The sequence below is a fragment of the Lipophrys pholis genome (assembly GCF_963383615.2).
Source record: "Lipophrys pholis genome assembly, chromosome: 4".
Lineage (NCBI taxonomy): Eukaryota > Metazoa > Chordata > Actinopteri > Blenniiformes > Blenniidae > Lipophrys > Lipophrys pholis.
This window is the reverse complement of record NC_137637.1, coordinates 31,113,402-31,133,807: the sequence shown is the minus strand read 5'-3', so window position 1 is coordinate 31,133,807 and position 20,406 is coordinate 31,113,402. Positions and strand designations below refer to the sequence as shown.

Below are 20,406 nucleotides of genomic sequence, written 5' to 3'. Positions count from 1 at the left end.
TTTACTGTTCGGGGGAAGCAACGGGATGCACTGAGACATTCACTGAGGGACTTTGTCCTCACATTCTGCCAGATGAGTGAATCACCAGATCTCAGTCTCATCAAGCTGAAGACTCCTGAGCAGTTACTGATTTTATTAGCTCCGACATTATTATACTTGTTCAATATTAATTACATTATGATCAAAGTGGTAAGTTTTGGTTGAATGCAGGACTTTGACAAGTTATTGTGGGTATAAATAACAGGCCTGTAACAAACATATTTCTATTTCTATTTCTATTTCTATCACTCGCAGCTTGAAGTTTTATGATTTTAACCACTCAAAACGAGCGCCGATGGACTGGAGCGGTTGCCACGGTGACTGGAAAAAAAAGCGACGCGCAGGATGCAGTTCGACTTTCCCGCCACGGAGGGGCGCCAGACTTCAACACTCTCCGCATTCAATCACTGCCCTTGTAAGAAGTTGCACTGCGTTGGCAAAATGCGGAAGTAAACATTACTTAAGCACTCGCAGTAGAAATATTACTTTTATTACCGAGTCTCTTTTTAAAATAACAACAGCGGCTGTTACCATCTGAAAAATATAGCAAAAATTAAAGGATTTCTGACTGAACAAGATTGAGAAAAAATTGTTCATGCATTTATTGTCAGTAGGCTGAATTGGTGTAAGAGTTAGGTAGTCCTCACCAACACACAGGGGGTGGATTACATAACACCTGAGCCTGAATCACTGCACTGGCTGCCTGTGTGTCAAAGCATCCTCTTCAACATCTTTCTCCCGGTCTATAAAGCTTTGAATGCTCTGAATCCTAAATACATCTTAGTAGTTGTACAGTGTGAATAACCCAGACCCCCGAGGTCGTCAGGAAGACTTTCAGAGTCAGAAGAAACAAGGTGAAGCAGCTTTTATTTCCTACGCTTCTCACCTGAGGAATCAACTTCCTGAACACCTGAGGACTGCTGACACGGTCTCTTCTTTTAAATCAGGACTTAAAATATTAATATTTGCTCAGGGTTTCCATTAAACAATAGATTTTACTTCAAGCTTTTACTTTATTCTACTTTTTCTGCTTTTCTTAATCGCAGTGTTTCAATGTTTTTAATAATCCTAATCACTTCAGATTAAGATCCATGTTCACTTCGTTTGATGTGTTTGTGGCTGAATGATCCAATAAAAACACAATTTTTTCTCACCTTAACTTGCTTTACTATAGTTTACTTGTTAAATTGATAGTTGATTAGTTTGCTATATGTGATCAAATCTTAGGAAAGCATATATTTTAACTTCTCTGAACACTCCGAGCTCCTCCTCGTCCCGAAGCAGCTTCTCCCCTCAATATTGTGCTGGAATAAGAATTATCGTCAGTTAAAAGGAGATAAAATACGAAAAGTGATCACAGACAAACCGGCACAATTATAATGAGGATTTTATTGTCTTCTGTTGGATTGCATTAAGAGTAACCTTCATCACTTCTATCAGATTTCAAGGATGAAGAGTCGGTCGTCATTTTAAAAAAGTAGTTAACAAAGGTACAAAAAGTTAGCACATTTTTATTAGTTGATTTAAGAAAACTCTACGACGTTCAAGGCATCTCTGGTTGAAGCATCTCTGCGTCTTTCAGTCAGATGGCTTTGTTCTCGCCTCACTTCCAGCAGACGACGATGTTGGGGTCGTTCTCCAGACGTTCGTCCAGCTCCTGGTAACTAATCCCTGTAACATCACAACATTGTTAGCACTCCATTTCTCAGGGATTAGATCGATCGGGGGTCTGAGGCCTTTAAAAGAGCTCTTTTTCCCCCCGGAGCCACAAAACACATTTAATCACGCGGCTTGTGCAGTTATTCGTGTAGTTTTGCTGAATGTACATTTATGACATTTAATAATTACAATTCAGGAATAATTTAGCCGTTGTTAACTTTTTTTTTTTAGCTGACTTTAACTGATTCAGCAAGTTTGGTTATTTTAGGCATTTTAACCATTTGACCTGTTTTTGCTTCATTCTTGGCAGTTTGAAATAGTTTGGCTATTTTATTTATTTTTAAATCTTCCAAACACTTATTTTTCCGGTTTTTAGCAATTTTATCAGTTTGTAGTCTTTTTCTTTAAATAGCTATTTCAGCCGTGTTAAAACTTTTTAACCATTTTAGCCGAGAGAATCACTTTGAAAATGAGCCAGGTCTGCAAATAAAATGTTAAAAGACTTAAAGGAGATTAACATTAAGATTTCTTCCATTTCCTTTAAAGCTTTAATGTATTTATTTAATTTCTTTGTAAAACTTTTCTGTGTTTCTTTAATTTCTTTGTCTTGCCTTAAAAAGATAATAACAGGATGAGAATTGTTCTACGAATCGTTTTCAGAAAGCTTCAGAGAGCCGATACAGAGCAGCTCCAGAGGCTGAGGAACGTGGAACACCCGCCTGTTTTGCAGCAGATCTCGTCATAACTATGACAGCCGGTGTAGAGTCGAGGCGGCCTGCTCCTCTCGTCGCGGATCACCTTCACGGGATACTTTTGCAGCCGCCGGATCAGAGACTTCATCAGCCCGAACTGAATGAGCCTCCTGAACACAAACACACGACGCGGCGGTGTCACTCCAACCTGACCCTCCCAGGAGCTTCCGGCAGCTGATAAGACGAGCGACACTGACCTCTCGTCGACTCTTTGAAGCTGCTGCGAGTAGCGAGAGCAAAGGTCTCGGACCGTGGTTCCCGGACTCAGGCCGCAGTAAAGCTGGAACACGTCGCGCAAGCTGGCACGTTTCTGACCTGATAGTACGAGGGACAACAGTGTAGTGAAGGCCAAGCGAAGGGAGGGAAAAACAACAACAAACGCCTGTTTTTTGCCGTTGCGACCTTAACTCACCCTGTTTGGTGACGTAACTGAGGCACTCCTCCTGAATGGACTTGTCATCGATCAGGCTCTGCACTCTGGGGGTGGTGCAGTAAACGTTGGAGTACTGGAGGGACGTCGAAAAGGCGGAAAACAATCATCCACTATAGGAAACCCGAAGTTAAAGTACAACCGCCTTCCCATGAAAGTTGTGACGATGTGTGAAACAAAAACAGGAAGCAATGGTTCCAAGTCCTCCTGAAACTAGAGTCTGACCGGTCCTTTCTACTGTTGGACTGAATCTCAGATGTAGAAAACAAAGCTGTTCGCTGTGCATCCCTAGTTGTTCAGAACGTTTGTGCAAAATAAATTAAAATGGTAAGACTCTTGATTTTTGCCAAATTTTGTTCAAAATATATGACAACATAGGCGACGCTGGACAAGATTATTTGTTGGACTAAAGAATGAAAGATTAAAGACATGTGAAATGTCAACATGTCGACTCTTTTTGTGACAAGTTATAAATGCAAGGGTAACTGTTGTTATCATGACATGTCACACAGAGATCTAAACATTTAAAAAAAGCTCCTCCAACTGTTTATTTTCTGTTTATTTAAAAAAAAACATTACATAAGTACAGATTTAAATACAAGGTTCTACCAATAATACAAGTCTACAAGGTTTTTATTCTTTCCACATAAAGAACGCCTTATTGATACACCGTCTCAACCCCATGACTCAGACGTTACGTCTAATGAATAATGTGAGCTTTGTTAAATACCTGGAAGATTGACACCAACGTCACAACACCATAATACCTGCGCCGGAGAGAGTGGGTTTAAGGTTTTGGTCTCGTTTGAATAGAAAAGTGTCACAGCAGCAGTGTCATAAAGCCTTGCACCTCTATCGGCTGGAAAATAAAAGTCAGAAATGGCTTCCGTCTGAAGGACTCGATGTGCGACGTCAATGAGAAACTGCAGTTTCTGGATTTGTTAAAATCAGGTATTGGGACGAGAAGTCAATTAGCAGGTACTTACAGGAGATTCTGCACAGCGATCCGAACAAGATTCAGCTCCACGTCGGCTTCGGCTGAAATCTTCTGTATGTGTCTGAAGCCGTCGATGTGACGAAGGATCTGGAGCAGACGACATAAAATGTTAATGACCCGATAGGCAAAGGTCAATGACCTGTACCAAGCCCAGGGCCGCGTTAAGTCATAATGGTGCTCTATGTAATAATGTAATAAATGTTCAACTCATTATGTAATAACGCCACATTTTGTAATAACTTGTTACATATTGCAACAGTTGTTTCAAAATAAGGGTGTTCCACTTTTTTTTTTTTTTTAAGAAAATGTTATAATTTGTTGCATTACGTTATAATTTCTGCCCTTTTATTTGCAGGCATGGGTCTATGTTTAATATCGAGAAAAACAGATTAAGATTATGTATCTTGTTCCGCCAACACAGCGACGGTAGAACGCAGGGCGCCAAATCAGGTTGAACTTTTTAGATCAGCTGCCGTTGGCGGCTGGTAGATTTTGAAAGTTACAAGACGATGAGTACTTCCACCAGACGTCTCCATTTTCTTAATGAAACTAAAGCAGATTGTAAAGTGGCACTGAGTGCATTTTCATTCAGCCCGCATTTTGTAATAACCGTTGCAATATGTAACACGTTATTACAAAAAGCGGCGTTATTACATAATGAGCTGAAAATGTATTACATTATTACATATTGCACCATTATTACACAATGTGGTGCTACAGACCTTAAAAATGGACGTTTTAAACACAAGAGTAGATCAATGGGTTTGTCCAAGAACACGGTAAACTGCTTTGTTTATTACCTCCATAACATTAATACTCCATAACACTGCACAGTACCAACTTCATCTGCACTAATACCACGTTATGGTTATAATTTAAATAAGAAAAGTGAATATCGCTTCTTGCCGGGCTGATAAAAATGTTTAACGACTACAGTTTTCTCAGTACTTCTAGGAACACGGTCGTAATGATGTCTCTTTTCGTCATAATTTCAGTTGTCCGGTGAGGACAGTGAGGACCAACCTGTTGAGTGGTGAGATCCCACTGAGATTTGATAAAGTGGTCTTTGCATTGTGTGAACACGGGCACGTCGTACTCCTGAACGATCGGGGGGTCCTTTCGTAGCTGGATGAGCTTGAGGTGAATCGTGTTGGACTCATCTAATCCAGAAAACAGGAAACAACGGAAGAGTGTTTTTTTAGTTTTTTTTAATCCCTCTAGACCAATTTCCGCATATATGAAACTTAGTTATTCTAAAGCAACGCTCCTAATATTATAGAATACAGGACAAGAATACCACCTATGGGTAAAGTGCAGGCTCCTGTGGCGTTGAGATCCTCAAGCAGCGTTGACATGATGGGTAAAAGTTTCTGCTTGCTCTCCTCATTAGATATAAAACCGCTTTCCAGCTGCAACACAAAAAAAGCAGAACCATGCAGTCAGGCAGCGAGACAGAAATCACAGGTCATGTAGGTACAGTAGATGTGGAAATGCACCGCTCGGTACCTCCAGAGTCGTGAGGTAGCCAGACAGCTTCTTCACAATGGGCTCCAGGGCACATGTGTTGGACTGGGCATCGCAAACCAGGCCGAGGTTGAACAGGAGGGCGTTCCGGCTGTACTTTTTGTGTTCGATGCACACAGGGCACCCGATTAACTTCTTCCCCATCGCAGTGCTATTTATGGATTAAATGAAAAACATGGGTGATGTTAAGTTTGTTAACCTTTGTGATGACATGAGAGAGAACACATTCGGAAAGTGGCTGTACGGAGGGAGAGGGAGTGTAAGATGACTTACACTGTGATTAATTTGTTTTGTAGTTCTGGCTTGGTGATGATATAAACTTGGACTGTGTCGAAAAGCTCCCGAGAAATGTATTCCTCTGGCACCTGAGAACAGAAAGACACGGCGATCAGTCCTGCGAGCAGGGAGGGGGTACTATAATCCACACGACAACAAACCAAGAGGTTTCACATTTTAACATTACTTACTTTCAACTAGGGCTGCACAATATTAATCAAACATGCAATAACTTTTTACGATCACAACACGACTCGTGATAAATAAAGAGGCACTCAAGTATATGGTGTTAATGTCTTTGTGCTTTTAGATTTGTACTTCCCAATACCAGTGCTGGTTTTCTGACCTACTTCCAACCAGACACATCTGTCCCATGTTTGTTTTTCTTGTCTTTCTTTTTTAGGTCACATACATCCGAGTTCCTATGAGCAGCATTACATAGGTCAAGCAGTTGTTGACCTTGTTGTTTTTAGTATTTGTTTTCACCTTTATGTTCCCCGGCTTGCGGCCTGGGGTTACGTAATGTTGTAATCAATGAGTGATTTATGACCCATATGGAAACATAGAATTGCGGCCCTACTTTCAACAGTCCTGGAAAAATATAATATTTGTCTTTCGGAAATACAGGAAGTGGAAAAACACACGGTTAGTCATATGACAGCTATTCGGTGTAGTAATAATACAAATTCTAAGCAGTACATAAAAGGTCAAACATATAGAAGGAGGCGATGCAGGTTGCTTCGGGTGGCTCAGTTGGTAGAGTGGATCGTCTCTCAATGGAAGGTTGCAGGTTCGATTCCCCCATCTCTCCCTGTCTACATGTGAAAGTGTCCTTGAGCAAGACAATGAAACCCCAAACTGCATCCTACTGGGTGAACTGATTACTCTGCATGCCAGCTGTTTCCATTGGCGTGTGAAATGCTCAAGTGGTGTTAAAGCACTATATAGATGAACTCTATTTACCCTTTAAAAGACAATTAAATTGTCATAAAAGGCAGCATCATTAAACCACATGCTGATTGGATCAAATACATAATAACTGATTTTAATAAAACAGTTTGGACTATTTTATGGCAGCTGGTAAAAATGAGGAAGCATAAAGGCTGACTTCCTTCTGAACACTTACCTGATATGTGATCTTTGGGCCCAGAGTTGGATGAAACTCACTGAAGAAGATGCACTCTATTCGGCTGCTCATGCCCATCATCCGCCCGCCTGTCAGGTGAACTTTCTGCTCTGTCTCTGGTTCTGACACTGACTGATGGTTCTGTTTACCTCCAGCTGCGGAATGGATAGCACAAGCTAACCTCCACTTTCAACGCTAAAATACCGGCGGGCGTCCTCCCCCGAAATGCGTCCTAGGACAACCTAAGGCTTGTCCGAGCACATGTGTTAATAAAATATTGAGTAAAAGTGTCTGTTGCGCTGATTTCCAACTGTTCACCAACTCGACACGTCCATGCAGACACGACAGAGAACAACAACACTGCTGCGTTCATGGGCGTCCAGGAACTTACACTTCCTCATAACGGTCGGCATGGTTAGACGAAAGCGTCTGAAGTAAACAAAGATCACATATTATTTGATTTCATCACCAGTTTTTCACGACTTCTGAAGCAAATCGACATTATCTCATTGCTTGTTTAAAATATGTCGTTTGTTTTAGCGCTAAGGGACATCTCGTGTTGTAATGCGCTGAAAATAGTAATTTATCCGACGGGACTTAAATGCATCAGAGTTCAGTCGCATCAGTGCTGCGCAGTCTGCGCCGCATGTTTTGCGTCAATTTACAAGCGACGCTTTTGTGCCGTGTGTTAAAGAAAACATGGCAGGCGTGGTGATCATTTAGTGCACAAGTACAAAGAAATGTTGTCTAGATTTCACACTGTGAGATAAGTGACTGAACGTTGATGCGTTTACTTCCGCCATGTGGAGCAGGGCGCTGAGCGCGAGCTGCTGCTGGTGGTCTGGGTGCGGGAGCATTGGACCAAAGGTGAGCGCTGCTGAAGGCTGATGTTGATCTAGTGTCCTCTGAGTGCTGCTAAATGTTTTGAGCACACAAGGACAAACGGACATCAGTGTCCGTGTTGACAGTACAACTCGTTTACCGATGCTCCCTTTTTTTGTGATTGAGCTGCTGCACGTGTCATCACAAATAACACTAAATCATCTATTGACACCCCACATTGAAAATAGAATGTAATAGTTCCCGATTCTGGTGTATTCATATTTTATACCCCGTGGCACATAAATGGCAAAGCAGATTATCAAACTGAAAATGTGTAACAGTTGGGACAAGATTTTAAAAAATAGAGATGCGCATGCGCAGTAAGAGCGCTCCATCGCCTCCGGCAGTCTCTGCAGGAGGGAACAGTGACCTTTAAAGAATTTTTCCACCTTGGGAGATACAGTGGATCCGCACACCGGTGTCGTGTAAATGGACCCCTCAAAAGTGAAGGAAGTTTTGCGGATACACTCGTATTCGTTGTCTTGCAGGGCCTTACAATATAGTACGACCATGGCGTGGGGAGAGTTTTGCACTGTTGTGCACAACTAATCACCCCGATATGAGGCGGAGCAAACATGCATTGGATATCAGCTCAAATAATAAATTAAATACTATTTTTTTATTGATTTAGTCATAATTCACCCCCCCTCCCAAAAAAAATCACAAATCTGCCATGTTCCTCAAAATATCTGACTTCATGTTGAGTTATCGGTATCGACAGCATCGATTTATCTTGGCCTGTTACATATGTGTGGGATTTTTTTGTAGCTCCCGGTAAAACGGGATTCTGAGGCTACAGTTTTTCAATTTTGCAGGTGGCGCCATTGAGCAAGTCACATGTGTAATTCCCCCAAATTATCAAAAAACCTGCAGAGTGTGCAAAGTTTCACAAAAAGTTATGTATGCGAAGTCCCTCAAAAACACGATTTAACTTTGCAAATAATCTGAGGAAATTCAATAAGGTCCAGATCTCGGACCCGAACTAATATGTACACGATTTACTTTGACAAATAGAAGCACAGAAGGGATGGAATAACAGAGAGTAAACATTGTTTACAGGGAGGAGTTATAGAGTCTTATGTCAACAGGAAGGAAGGATTTCCTGTAGTGTTCTATAGTCTGGAGCTGCTGTTTACCATGTGAGGGAAAGGTGAGCAGAAGTTCACCTGGTTGTGGCTATTTGCATCATAAACAAACAATTTCAGAGGAAAAAAAACATCTTTAAAAAATTTCAACAGCCTGAAGCTGCTTCCATCTGCAGTTTGGAATTATGAGAAATCATCTGGCACATACATCGTTCTCTACTGGTTAGCACTCAGAAATCACTGTGTTTGAGTTCACCATTGTTTTGTCACCCAAGTCCTAAAACTTGTGACGCAAAGAAGAAGCCATGTGTGAAATGCTTCTGTCGTCTCTGAGCCAAAGCTCATTAAAAATGGTCAGAGGCTAAATGGAAATCTGTTCTGTGGCCCGATGAACAACGTCACGGCCTGGAGTCCACACCTCCTACCAGCCCAAGAGATCTGGAGCGTCGTGAAACACTGAGATGTTCGAATCCTGCGTCCGATCTCCAAAACCTCCAAACCACCGGCCTCCTCACAACAGTTGTTAAAAGAAACATGGCTCCGTTTTTTTAAAAAATGTGTTACTTTCACCGTATTTTTTCCCTGAAATAATGAAAATTTCTGATGTGCAGTTTCTGTTTTATTCAAAGGAAAACTCAGGATTTTTAATCAAATCATTGTATTCTGATTTAATTTACACTGGAGGATTGTTGTACTTCTTTGAATCTACATGGCGTTCTTTGCATTGTGTCATTTAATCACATTTTAAATGTGCGGAGGATGATTTTTATTTTATTTTTAACCGTGTAGCTGTCCTTTAACTTCAAGTAAAGTTGTTTACACACCAGTCGTCAGAGGTTATGACAAACGTCTTGTTAACTGTAAGTCTGAGGTCATCAGCTCAGCCTTTAACAACGGAAGTAGATAAGCATATTTTAAGAAAAAAATTTTTTAAGCCCTTTGGGAAATTCGTTTTTCTGCATTGAAAGAGTGGCGGCGTTAATCCACTGAACGATGGAGGTTTGACTCACTTTGATTCTTTCCGATGACTGCAGGTGACGCGACGCCCTCGCTATGTGCGAGGATACAGCGCTCCAGCCGTACCTGCAGGCAGGATCACGGCACTCGAGGCGGTGGAGTTTTGGAAAAGGCTCTTCGAGGAGAGAGGAGTGTCGGAGCCTGATGAGTCGAGTCGGTACATCGTCGCTCATCTGCTCGGTGCTAAAACTGTGAGTTGAACTCTGCGGATTGTCTTCCTACCTGCCGTCTCGTCCACGGCGTCGCTTCCTGTTTTCACTCTTCGGTTTATCCAGATCGAAAGTCTGGAGCCACGAAAACTCTCAACGCTTCTCAGCCGAGAACAAACGGAGCAGGTGTGGAGGCTCTGCGCACGACGTCTCTCCAGGTGAAAAGAGTTTCCATGCGTATCGAGGTGTTTTTGTTTTTTCCACTGATTGTACTCACACATGCACATTTGGTGCAGAGTTCCGGTGCAGTATGTAATCGAGGAGTGGGACTTCAGAGATCTGACACTCAAGATGAAACCTCCTGTGTTCATACCAAGACCTGAGACCGAGGTGAGTGGGGAGGAAAACAAACGGTAAAGAACAAAATGTGATGACTGGCACATGAGCACCACTCTGTTAAAAAAACCCTACATTTTTAACAATATTTTTAAAACATAAATGAAACCCGTGAACACATGATTCAAACTTTCTGACGGTTTTTAACAGTAATATGAGGCCCCAGAAGTGAAGGAAGGCTGTCATCTCCTCTACCTGCTTGCGCCACTTTTTAGTGAACGTGTGCTCACACTGGCCGTTCAGAGATTTTCCCTTCATGACATCATGTGGGGAAACAACCACTCCCTCTCGTAGTGGATACGGGCTTCCACCCTCCACCCAAGATTACTGATATACCGAATAAATTCAGTATAATATGAAAACCCACAACAGAGTAGTAACTGTAACAACACATACGACCAAACTAAGTAATATTTTTTAAATAGCCATTCTGAAACTTTCGGCTGCAGCCGCGGAGCCTCATCTTCTCGAGGAGCCTCTCCTTCTCTGTCGGATTCTGCTTCAAACTGGTGCGGCGGTAAAACGGCGTTTCTACGAGCCGCAGCGACAAACCACGCGAAATCATTGAAAAACTGTCCAAAATGGAACCTTTAAGTTCGCTGCCTGCTGAAAATAAGTGTAATAATTGTGTTTATTCTGGTCTGGTGTCGCAGGAGTTGGTGGAGCTGGTGCTCGCTGACCTGCAGACAAGGCCCGGGGTCGGAGTGGAGGCAGACGCTCGCCTCACCAAGTGCTTAGAAGTGGGATGTGGGTCCGGCGCCATTTCTCTGAGTCTGCTGAAGAGTCTGCCGCAGGTGCGTTTGGTGTTCAGGAAGTCATATGTTTAGCCTCACGTCGACCGGCACAAGGGGGTTTAAACTCAGTGTGGCGCTGCGATGGGACCTCCTCGGTGGGGTTGCCGGAGGTTAAAGGTCGTCTCTGAAGGGGTCACAATTAGATTTGCAACTTGTCAAAGAAAATCATAATCCATTTTCTAGAATCCAGGGCTGTGATTGTAAGAGGAGCCGTCTCTCTCAAAGAAGCAGAGGAAAGACGTCAATTTATTATTATTTTTTTGTGTTGAATTACAAAACACTTCTTTGTCATACAGACACAGATGCGCAGAGGAGAACAGGAAAACTTACACCGATACCTCAACAGGCCAAAAACAGTGGAACTTCACATTGCTGTCATTTTGAAATGTCCTCGAATTGGGTTTGAAGTAGGGCGATATGGCCTTTTTTCCCCCCAATATCTCAATATTCTTAGGCCATATCATGATACATTATATATATCTCGATATTTTGCCTCTATTCAGCATGTATCACAGTAGTATGACAATAAATACTATGTCTGCATTAAAACCTGTATACCTGCGGCTAAAAGCTACTCGAATATTCACGATATAGTCATTTTCTATATATCGCACAGACATCAAGCTGCAATACATTAGGTATATTCGATTAATCGCCTCGCCCTAGTTTGAAGATTGAGAAGCGCTGACACACAGACTTCAATTCACCGCTGTTTTAATCCCAAAACGTCGTTCCAATAATCTTGTGGAAATCCCCCGTGTCAGAGGAACTTCAGGCTTTAATCTACTCAGTAACAGGTGCCGTTCATGCAGATGAACAGTGACAAACTGTAAATGTAAACTTTCTATCTGACAGCCGCCTCTACTTGTATTTAAAATGTGTCACGCTCGGTTGCCGTAGCTGGTGTGATTAAAAACGACGACGCTGCACTTTTCCCACGTCGCTTCACAAAAAAACTCAGTTCTGCATTAAAGGGAGGGGATTGGAACGACGTCGCCGGCCCTTTAAAAACAGAAGGACGTTGCCTGTTTGCAATTAAGAATGAAAACAACAAAGGGAAGGAGAAAAAAATTGTTGAATTGTTTGAATGTGTGTGGGGACTCATCCTCACCTCTGATGGTCGTTCAACTGACCCGTCGGTTTGATGGCTTGATCACCATCCCGTTTTCCTTTTTTGCATTGACTGATAATGCTTTTTTATCCTCGCCACTTCTGGAAGTACATGCCGTTCCCATGATTCCATTGCGATGTCTTATTTATAAACAAACAAAGTACATAGTGCTGTTACAATGCCGGCGTACAAATTCGAGAGCGTAAACCAAGTCGAAGTTGTGACTTCAGTTCCAGTGTTTTCTCCGCTGATTTCTTTCTTCTGTTAACAGTTAGAAAAAAGGGGAAAACTCTTCATTTTCTCATGTCGTCAAATAGGTGAAACCACAGAGAGTTGTTGTGCCTGAGGTGGGTTTTTTTTTTTTAATCCAAACACTTTTTATTTACTGTTTGTTTGTCTTTGTGCAGCTTCAGGCTGTCGCCCTGGATCAGAGTCAGAGCGCCGTGGATCTAACAAGAGAGAATGCTTTCAGGTTGTCACACCATCCAAAGTCTTATATACACATATATCTTTGTTAGTATCCATGTTTTTTTAATTAACCGATGAATGGCTATTTGTTTTGTTTAATTCAGGTTGGGACTCCAGGACAGGTTACAGATTCATCATTTAGATATCATGAAAGGTAGGTGAAATAACGTACGTAAACAGACCTGTGATTAAAGTTCATAATGGATAATCTTTTTTTAATTTAATTGTAGATGCTGAAGCCGTATTGAGCGCCTGTGGCCGGGTGTCAGCTGTGGTCAGTAACCCTCCGTACCTGTTTTCACAGGATCTGACGTCGCTGGAGCCTGAGATCATCAGGTAACTGAAACACATTCCTCCTAACGATGAGCGATCGCCGTCTATCAAGAGGTTAATGAATGCAAATTTGGAGATTTTCCAAAATTTGAATGCGATTTTTAAAAGTGGCACTTGACATATCTGCTTATAAAACATTCCAACGTGGATTGTGCAGTAATACACAACTCTTACTTGAAATAATCTGAAAAGGAATTTCGTGAAAATAATATTTCACAACGTTTAATGAATTTCGACAATAACGCTTCCTATAATACAATTTAATTTCATGAGGTACTGTCCTGCAACATAATGACTTACCTTCTGCGGGTTTGTCTTTTTCTACGCGATGGCATGAAGTGAGAAAGTGTTGACATTCCTGTCTATAATTATTATTCCATTCAGAAAATCCCACTGCTGCAGTGACAATAGCAAACACACATTCAATGAGACTGCGGTGTCGCTCGAGGCAAACTGTTTACCAACATTGTGCTCAACATGTAATTAGGAATATCAACAAATTGCATAGGGTGTTAGTACATGTCGGAGAATCGGCAGAGATAAGAAACCTGCTGAACAATTAGTCTGATTACATGAATTAGATCTAAAGGCCTTAAAGTCACTGTTCTCAACAGAATTGGAATTTCTGTAAAAAAAAATCTGATAAGAAGTCGGTTACATTGGAGATTTAGAGAAATTAAACATCCTGAATTAGATAACTGGATTATCGCACATCCCTCACAGGTATATTTACTTAAAAGTCATAATGTGTAAGAATAATTCAGACTAATTTGATTTAATAGAAGCTTGACCGCTGTAATCTATGTAATTGGAAGTATTCGGGACTGAAGTAGCAGATGAGATAATCTCCAGTGATAGAATATTAATACTATGTGAAAGTATTGTGGAACAGAAACTTCATCAGAATGTGAATCGGTGGATAAAAGTGTCAACTTGGTGTAATTACGGCGAGATTCCAAGTTTTGATTTCCCCCCATTTCATTTAGATAATTCCGCTAATTTGTAGTCGCTGCACGTTTCATATACTTCACCAGCCTCCGTCAATTAGAAGAAAATCTTTGTCTTTTCAGGAATAATTTGGAGTCACAATCAATGTGTGAAAATCTGCTGTCAGCCACTTTAGTGCCGATTAATATAGAAAGTCCTTTAGAGAAAGAAGTTTAAAAAGCAAAGGAGTGATTTTTAATCATTTTTTGCATCAAGTCAATTGTCCTGAAAATGAAAAATGAGACGACGGCAAGATTCAGTGGAGCGACTCTGTGTTGTTTACTGCTGCTTCCAGATTTGAAGACCGCGCCGCTTTAGATGGAGGTGAAGACGGCTTAATAGTCATCAAACAGATACTGACTCTCGCTCCGCAGATCCTGTTAAATCACGGGTGAGGAAGCCCCGCTGCTCACACACACACACACACACACACACACACACACAAACCCACCTGGGTTTAATTCCGAACGGCGGTGGCGACTTGTCGCTGGAACAGCATGTTCTGAAAAACACACGTATCGTGTTGCCTCTTTAATGAGTTGCGCTTCCTAAAAAGACTTCCAGTAAATACGGTTCCACACATTTGCCCCGGCGATAACGCCACTTTCTCTTGTTTTGTTTTGTTGTTTTTTTTTGTTTGTTTTTTTTGTGGTCGAGAAACAGACGTGTTTACTTGGAGGTGGACCCCAGACACCCCCCGCTCCTTCGCCGGTGGGTGGAGGTGAACGCAGAGGAGCTGCAGTACGTTGAGACGCGACGTGACATCACTGGCAGGTCTGCAGTGTGTGTTGGATTTTTTTTAATGCCCCTTATGATCATTATGGTTTTAGATTTAAACTCTGGGTACAAGTGCAAATTCATCTTCAGCATCTGTGACATTTTTTTTTTTTTTTTTCCCCTTCCCCCCCCACCAGGCCTCGATTCTGCATCCTTCAGAAAGAGGAGTCAAACAAGAGCGACAAACTAGATCTGGAGTGAGAAACTCAAGATCCTATTACGCTGGCTTTAGCCCAGCACCCCCCCCCCCCCCACACACACACACACACACACACACACACACACACACACACAGCTACCAGACACTACCGCTCACACTGATACGATTCACATTTTCACACAAGCTCGGATAATATCCCTATCGTCGTTGCACTTTTAATCAGATAACGCCCGGCGGTCACATCCTGCGCCACAATAAAAGCGTGTGCGGGGTTGGCATGGGCGCCGGCTCAAAGCTGAAGGTAATTACCGAGGCTTTTCTTAGAACCCTCCCTCTCAGAATCTCACCCTCCTCCCAGGAAGCATTCAGTAGTTCTGTGAATCCGCTGATGAAACGGTCCTCCCCTTCGCTTGTCCACTCGCTGACTCAGATGCAGGCGGTATGCATTGTTGAGCAAAAAGCGCGCGCACACACACACACACACACACCCACCCACACAATCTGCGTCTCATGCACGCACTTGAAGCTGAAAGGCCGTGGAGTTTGTGTCGTGATCGTAAAAGAGGGAATATTATTGAAAGGGGTTGTCAAGAAGAGCGGACGGCGGCGGCGGCGTTTCTCCTGTAGGTACCGCCGGCGACTTCAAGCAAAACGGAGCGACAAGCATACAAAGGACAGCAACTCCAGTTGGATATTTTAATAGAAAAGAAAATGTACACATGTAAAAGGTACAAAAAAAATGCTCTACTGATAAAAATAAAATGGCTTCAGAAGACGTCTCAATGGAATCGGTGTACTTCTTCGTGTACTTCCACAACTGATGAGGGTAAAGCCCACGTTCCTCATCGACCATAAAACGAGTGTGGATTACAGTACTGCTTTTTTTTTTTATGTTTCAGGGGTGCTTCACCTCCAAGTCCTCCATAGATTCTGTGCGGTACCAGACACGTCAGTACGAGCTGAATGTTTTTTTTCTGTCAGCAACAACACGATGACCCCGTGTCCAGTATTAAGGTGACTGGCCTCCAACTGCGAGAGCAGTGGCGTCCTCTACAGGCACCTCGTACCTGCATTAGAGTTCCGTTTTGTTTGTTTTTTTCCCTCCTCATTCAGGAGCGGCCGTTCCGGATCCCTCATACCTTGAAGGGATAGTCTCCCAGGTATCGCAGCAGGGGCCTCGGGAGTGGCAGCTGGTCGTGGCGGTCAGAGTGTCTGTTGATGACGAGGCGCGTGAGGTGCTGCAGCGACGGGAGGCTCTGGGGCTTGTACACCGCCCGCTTCAGTTTCAGTACCACCGACGTCTCCTGGACGGTCTGCTGGGAAGCTTTGGAAGGAGCCGCCTCCTCCTCCTCCTCCTCCTCCCCCGCCTTTTCCTCCACCTTGGGCTCCTCGGCTTTCCTCTCTGGTCCCATGTAGTGCTGCACCAGACTGGGCACGTTGGGGAAGGACGATATGCTGGGCCGGGCGGGGGAGCTGGAGTCCAGCAGGAACTGGGCGCCGCTGTACTGGATGCGAATGCTGGTGGGTCCCCGTGCCGTCCTGACCGAGAGGGTCAGCATGTACAGAGGGTGGCTGCTGTCCCGTACCAGGAAGGCTCCTTCAGGTGCCTCTTGTAGAGCGGCGTGGGCCTGGGCGGCGGTCACGGCGCCCCAGTACCATCCTACGCACACAGATTCCACAGTATTAGTCACTGTGAACAGTCGGCACTGTTCCCAACTTAACCAAATCCCCCGAGCCAACACAAGGAAACGCTCCTATTAGGTTGTTCTGAAGCCATTACCTGAATTTTCTAGAAAGCAGAAGTTGCTGGCGATGGCCCGCAGGTCCTTTGTGGGGTCCCATAATGGAGGGGCGCTCTGAAGGCAAGGTGAAGGTGCTGCAGTGCCTGCCCTCATGCCCCGAGGGGCTTCGGAGGAGGGAGCTGCAGGCAGAAGATTTCTAGGACTGCAAACAAAATGGAAGATGTCATTAAGATTTCCAGAGAACAAAAAACTACGGGCTTGACCTTCTCATATTTTACACAGATTTAGTGTTTTTCTGTTGGCTCGTGCCCTAGAGTGCGACTTTCATTCTTTATGTTCAGTTACACCTTCAACCATGTGTAAAAATAAAAATAAATCATAAACATTCAATAACTGTGAATGTAGGGAAATCTTTCTACTTTATTACGAGATACTTATTATCACATTAGATCAGCATTTTACTTGACAAGTCTACGTTTCGAGTTTAGTTTTTAAAGCCAAAATTCGACTTTACATTCAGTGTGATTAAAATAATGACAGATTTACTTATTGTTTCTGGATTCGGTTTTTAGAGGCAAGTTAATGAGAAAAGTGACGAAGTAAAGTCAACTTACCCGGGGACGCAGAGAATCATGCTATTGGCAAAATTAAAAAATTTAAAAAATATCCGGTCAAAGATCCTCTGAGAAGAAGAGAAACATAAAGAAGGACGGCTGCGGGTCTAAAGTAAAAACACTTCGTCTGGATAAACAAGTCGTGTCATCGGGTCGCAGCGGAGAGGCCGAGAGGGCACGGTGCGCGAGGGAGTCCGCCTCACGAGAGTCCGCGAGCTGCGGCGCTTTAATCCTCCGCAGATTATTAAAAAGAGAGAGAGACAGGAGGGAATAAATCAAAACGTGAATAAAGCTCGCGGCGCGGTTCGACAGCGGGCTTTGAGAGTGTTGTCGGCGGCGTAGGATCCCAGCGAGTGAAGGACAGAGTGTAAAAGGCTCGGCTTTTAAAATTTACCGTTTCCTAGAAGTCTATTCTGAGAACTGCTCAGCACCGGCGGCTCTGACGTCACGCCTCCCGCACCAACCGCCGCCGGCCGTCTCTCCTCCTCGCGCCTGCCTCTGCGGCTCACGACAGATTTTTTTTTTTTTTTTTTAATTCTTTTTAATATTCTTTCTTTTCTTTTTCGTTTATTTTATTTATCACTTTTCTTTTTCCCCACCGCACCGAGGCCGGGGCTCGGCTCTCCCGTAGCTCCGCCCGGCTGCTACTCTTGCCTTTCGCTGAAGCGGCCGCTCGCTCGCTCCCAGGAACCGCGCGCCCGCTTCTGCCTATCCGCTTTCCAGGAACACCGGCCGGGCCTGACTCCGCCCCGCCGGGCGGCCCCGGCTGAGCCTTCGTTCTGGGAACTCGCAGCCTCGACATTAAAGATAATAGGAATGCACGCAGGCTATTTCCAGTAATATAGATTTCCCTCGACGAGAGGCTTTCTCGGAGCTCCACAATAATTATACTCGCGAAAACAAGCTGTTATTTCTTTACTATCAAGTCAAATTGATGCGGTTTTATTTTGATAGCTTGTAGTGTGTGTTTGGGTTTGTTTTTTGTTTTTTTAAATTTGTTTCTAGAGGAGTCTCATCCTGGAGATTCCTCCCTCGGCCTGCTTCTTTTGTGTGTAAAGTAAACTTTAAACAAATGTTTTCTTTCTTAAACAAACAAGGTGGGTTTCTAACGTTTTAACACAAAATATAAATAAACTAGAGACACTTTTTTCTATTACCATGCATTTCTGAACCTCCATGTTTAAAGAAATGTCTTTTTCATTGCTTTAAATTCGATTTTCTGACATATTTTGTGTGATCGAGTGTTATTTCTGCCTGGAAATTATTACTTATTGTTTCCTCATGAAGTATAAATGCTTTATCTTAGTCCTCATGTTGCTTTGTGGGCCTGTTTTCACCACACAAGTCTGCAATGTGCAGTACAGAGGGAGACGCTGACTGCTTTTTTCAATTTAAATACGAGGAACATCCTGTACAGAGAGGGAAAGAAATAAAACATCTTCAAGATATTTCTTCCAACAAATAGTTTGAGCCATCTCCCCCTCACACAGGACTACGTGGTGTCATAATAATAGCCACTCCAGATACTGTTGGCTAAATATCAAGGTTTTCCAAGAAATCCTGAAATGAGCGTCTTTATTTTTTTTAACCCCAGAAAAACTTCTGGATATTCAATATTTGTTTCATGAAAATAAACCAATAATTAAAAAATGCTCCACTTGTTATATAACTGGAAAACCTGAAACAGATTTCGGTTATAAAACCAATAAACAGTCTACAAAACTCACTCCCTTGACACTTGACCTGACTGAAACACTTTCTTCGGGAAGCAGTTTGTGGATGTGATTTTCCAATAGTGAGACATTTGCTTTGTTTCACGGTTTCGCAGTAATTTGAAATGAATTGTGCATGTAAAGGGTCAACTTTGCCGACTGAAGAGTCTTTCATAAGCAAACAAGTTGATTTAGAACCATCTAAAAGTTAAAATGTGTCTAAAAATCAAATCTATGAACCACATGTGATGTGTTTCTTTCCCCCCTTTTATTCTTTTGCAGAAGATTAAAAATAAATATTGCACTGAAACCAAGTGGAAGGAACACTCTGTGCACAGTTTTCTGTGCAGTGATTATAATTTTGTTTTTCCAGCATCTTCAATCAAAGTGCTGTTTGTACTCTTATTGAAAACACTGTGCACTGCTTTAACTCATTCCCAAACAGAGTTTGGACCTTGGCTTTAAATCCTCTACAGGCTGGTTCACTGCTGCTCCAAATTACAAAATGACTTCCCCATTGTCTCGTGTCTGACCTTTGCTACATTGCGAAGGCCGGAGAGTGAAAAAGCAGAGTGCTTGAGTTTCTTTATTCATGAACTGGCTTGTTTTCCTTGTTTAAAAAAAAAGAGGAACTAAAATATACCTCAAGAGTCTAAAACGCAAACAAACGTCTCTTAATTACCTGTTTTGTCCAACTAATTCCAAAATATTCACATTATTTTCAGAGAAACAACACAAACATATTAATAAACAAATATATTCACATTTTGCCAATTGCATTGAGAACTTATATTCCTAAAACAGCTTAAATAAAGAAGGGATTCATCTTTATATTAGTGTGCTATTAATAAATGATTAAGCTTGAATGTCATCGCCTCAGTTGCGTTCTGTATTTCTCATGTGGATGAAGAAGCACGAACTTTAAAGAGTCTTATGTCGACGTCTCCTCAGCTATCATTTCTTGATCCAATGATTTCACGTTAAATCTGTTATGAAACATTTTATTATTCTCGTATGTGACCCTCCAGTGTGTGTGTGTGTGTGTGTGTGTGTGTGTGTGTGTGTGTGTGTGTGTGTGTGTGTGTGTGTGTGTGTGTGTGTGTGTGTGTGTGTGTGTGTGTGTATGTGTGTGTGTGTGTGTGTCTACTCAGACTCTCCCAATTAGAATTACTGCATTTATTTGCGTCAGCTTTAACATTTCGAACATGTGAGGCCTAAAATTGGACTTTGCTGACACAGTCGGGACATTTTCACCAGTGTCCTTTTCTAATCTGTGGTTGCAGTTCCTAAAAAATAAATAAATAAAAAGCCAAAGGTTTTTCTTTGTGTGTGGGTGTTTTCACCCTTTTAGAGTTCTCCAGGTTTCCAACCACTCC

General features: G+C 42.6%; 3 protein-coding genes across 5 annotated transcripts; 1 reads left to right on the top strand and 2 right to left on the bottom strand.

The window, feature by feature from the left end:
- Positions 1 to 1,191: 1,191 nt before the first annotated feature.
- Positions 1,192 to 7,174, bottom strand: nprl2 (NPR2 like, GATOR1 complex subunit). Its single transcript, XM_080462494.1, has 11 exons — positions 6,804 to 7,174; positions 5,675 to 5,766; positions 5,384 to 5,552; positions 5,178 to 5,286; positions 4,901 to 5,037; positions 3,867 to 3,964; positions 3,611 to 3,647; positions 2,863 to 2,956; positions 2,648 to 2,765; positions 2,418 to 2,560; positions 1,192 to 1,710 (listed from the first exon to the last, which is right to left on the bottom strand). Exons 1-11 carry the CDS (start codon positions 6,882 to 6,884, stop codon positions 1,643 to 1,645), a joined length of 1,146 nt encoding a protein of 381 aa, XP_080318620.1. The 5' UTR covers positions 6,885 to 7,174; the 3' UTR covers positions 1,192 to 1,642.
- A 221-nt stretch (positions 7,175 to 7,395) lies between these two features.
- On the top strand, positions 7,396 to 15,748 carry hemk1 (HemK methyltransferase family member 1). 2 transcript variants are annotated; one of them, XM_080461867.1, is made up of 11 exons: positions 7,396 to 7,670; positions 9,805 to 9,978; positions 10,063 to 10,154; positions 10,233 to 10,326; positions 10,986 to 11,126; positions 12,645 to 12,709; positions 12,810 to 12,859; positions 12,936 to 13,041; positions 14,321 to 14,416; positions 14,689 to 14,799; positions 14,940 to 15,748. In XM_080461867.1, the coding sequence occupies exons 1-11, from the start codon at positions 7,605 to 7,607 to the stop codon at positions 15,001 to 15,003; spliced, it is 1,059 nt and encodes a 352-aa protein (XP_080317993.1). In that variant the 5' UTR covers positions 7,396 to 7,604; the 3' UTR covers positions 15,004 to 15,748. The 2 variants fall into 2 exon arrangements, with proteins under 2 accessions (XP_080317993.1, XP_080317992.1); XM_080461866.1 differs by having other exon boundaries at positions 7,467 to 7,670; positions 14,689 to 14,808; positions 14,940 to 15,096.
- Positions 15,645 to 18,045, bottom strand: cisha (cytokine inducible SH2-containing protein a). 2 transcript variants are annotated; one of them, XM_080461869.1, is made up of 4 exons: positions 17,713 to 18,028; positions 17,319 to 17,542; positions 16,743 to 16,906; positions 15,645 to 16,622 (listed from the first exon to the last, which is right to left on the bottom strand). In XM_080461869.1, exons 2-4 carry the CDS (start codon positions 17,336 to 17,338, stop codon positions 16,096 to 16,098), a joined length of 711 nt encoding a protein of 236 aa, XP_080317995.1. In that variant the 5' UTR covers positions 17,339 to 17,542; positions 17,713 to 18,028; the 3' UTR covers positions 15,645 to 16,095. The 2 variants fall into 2 exon arrangements, with proteins under 2 accessions (XP_080317995.1, XP_080317994.1); XM_080461868.1 differs by having other exon boundaries at positions 17,319 to 18,045.
- Positions 18,046 to 20,406: the final 2,361 nt, after the last annotated feature.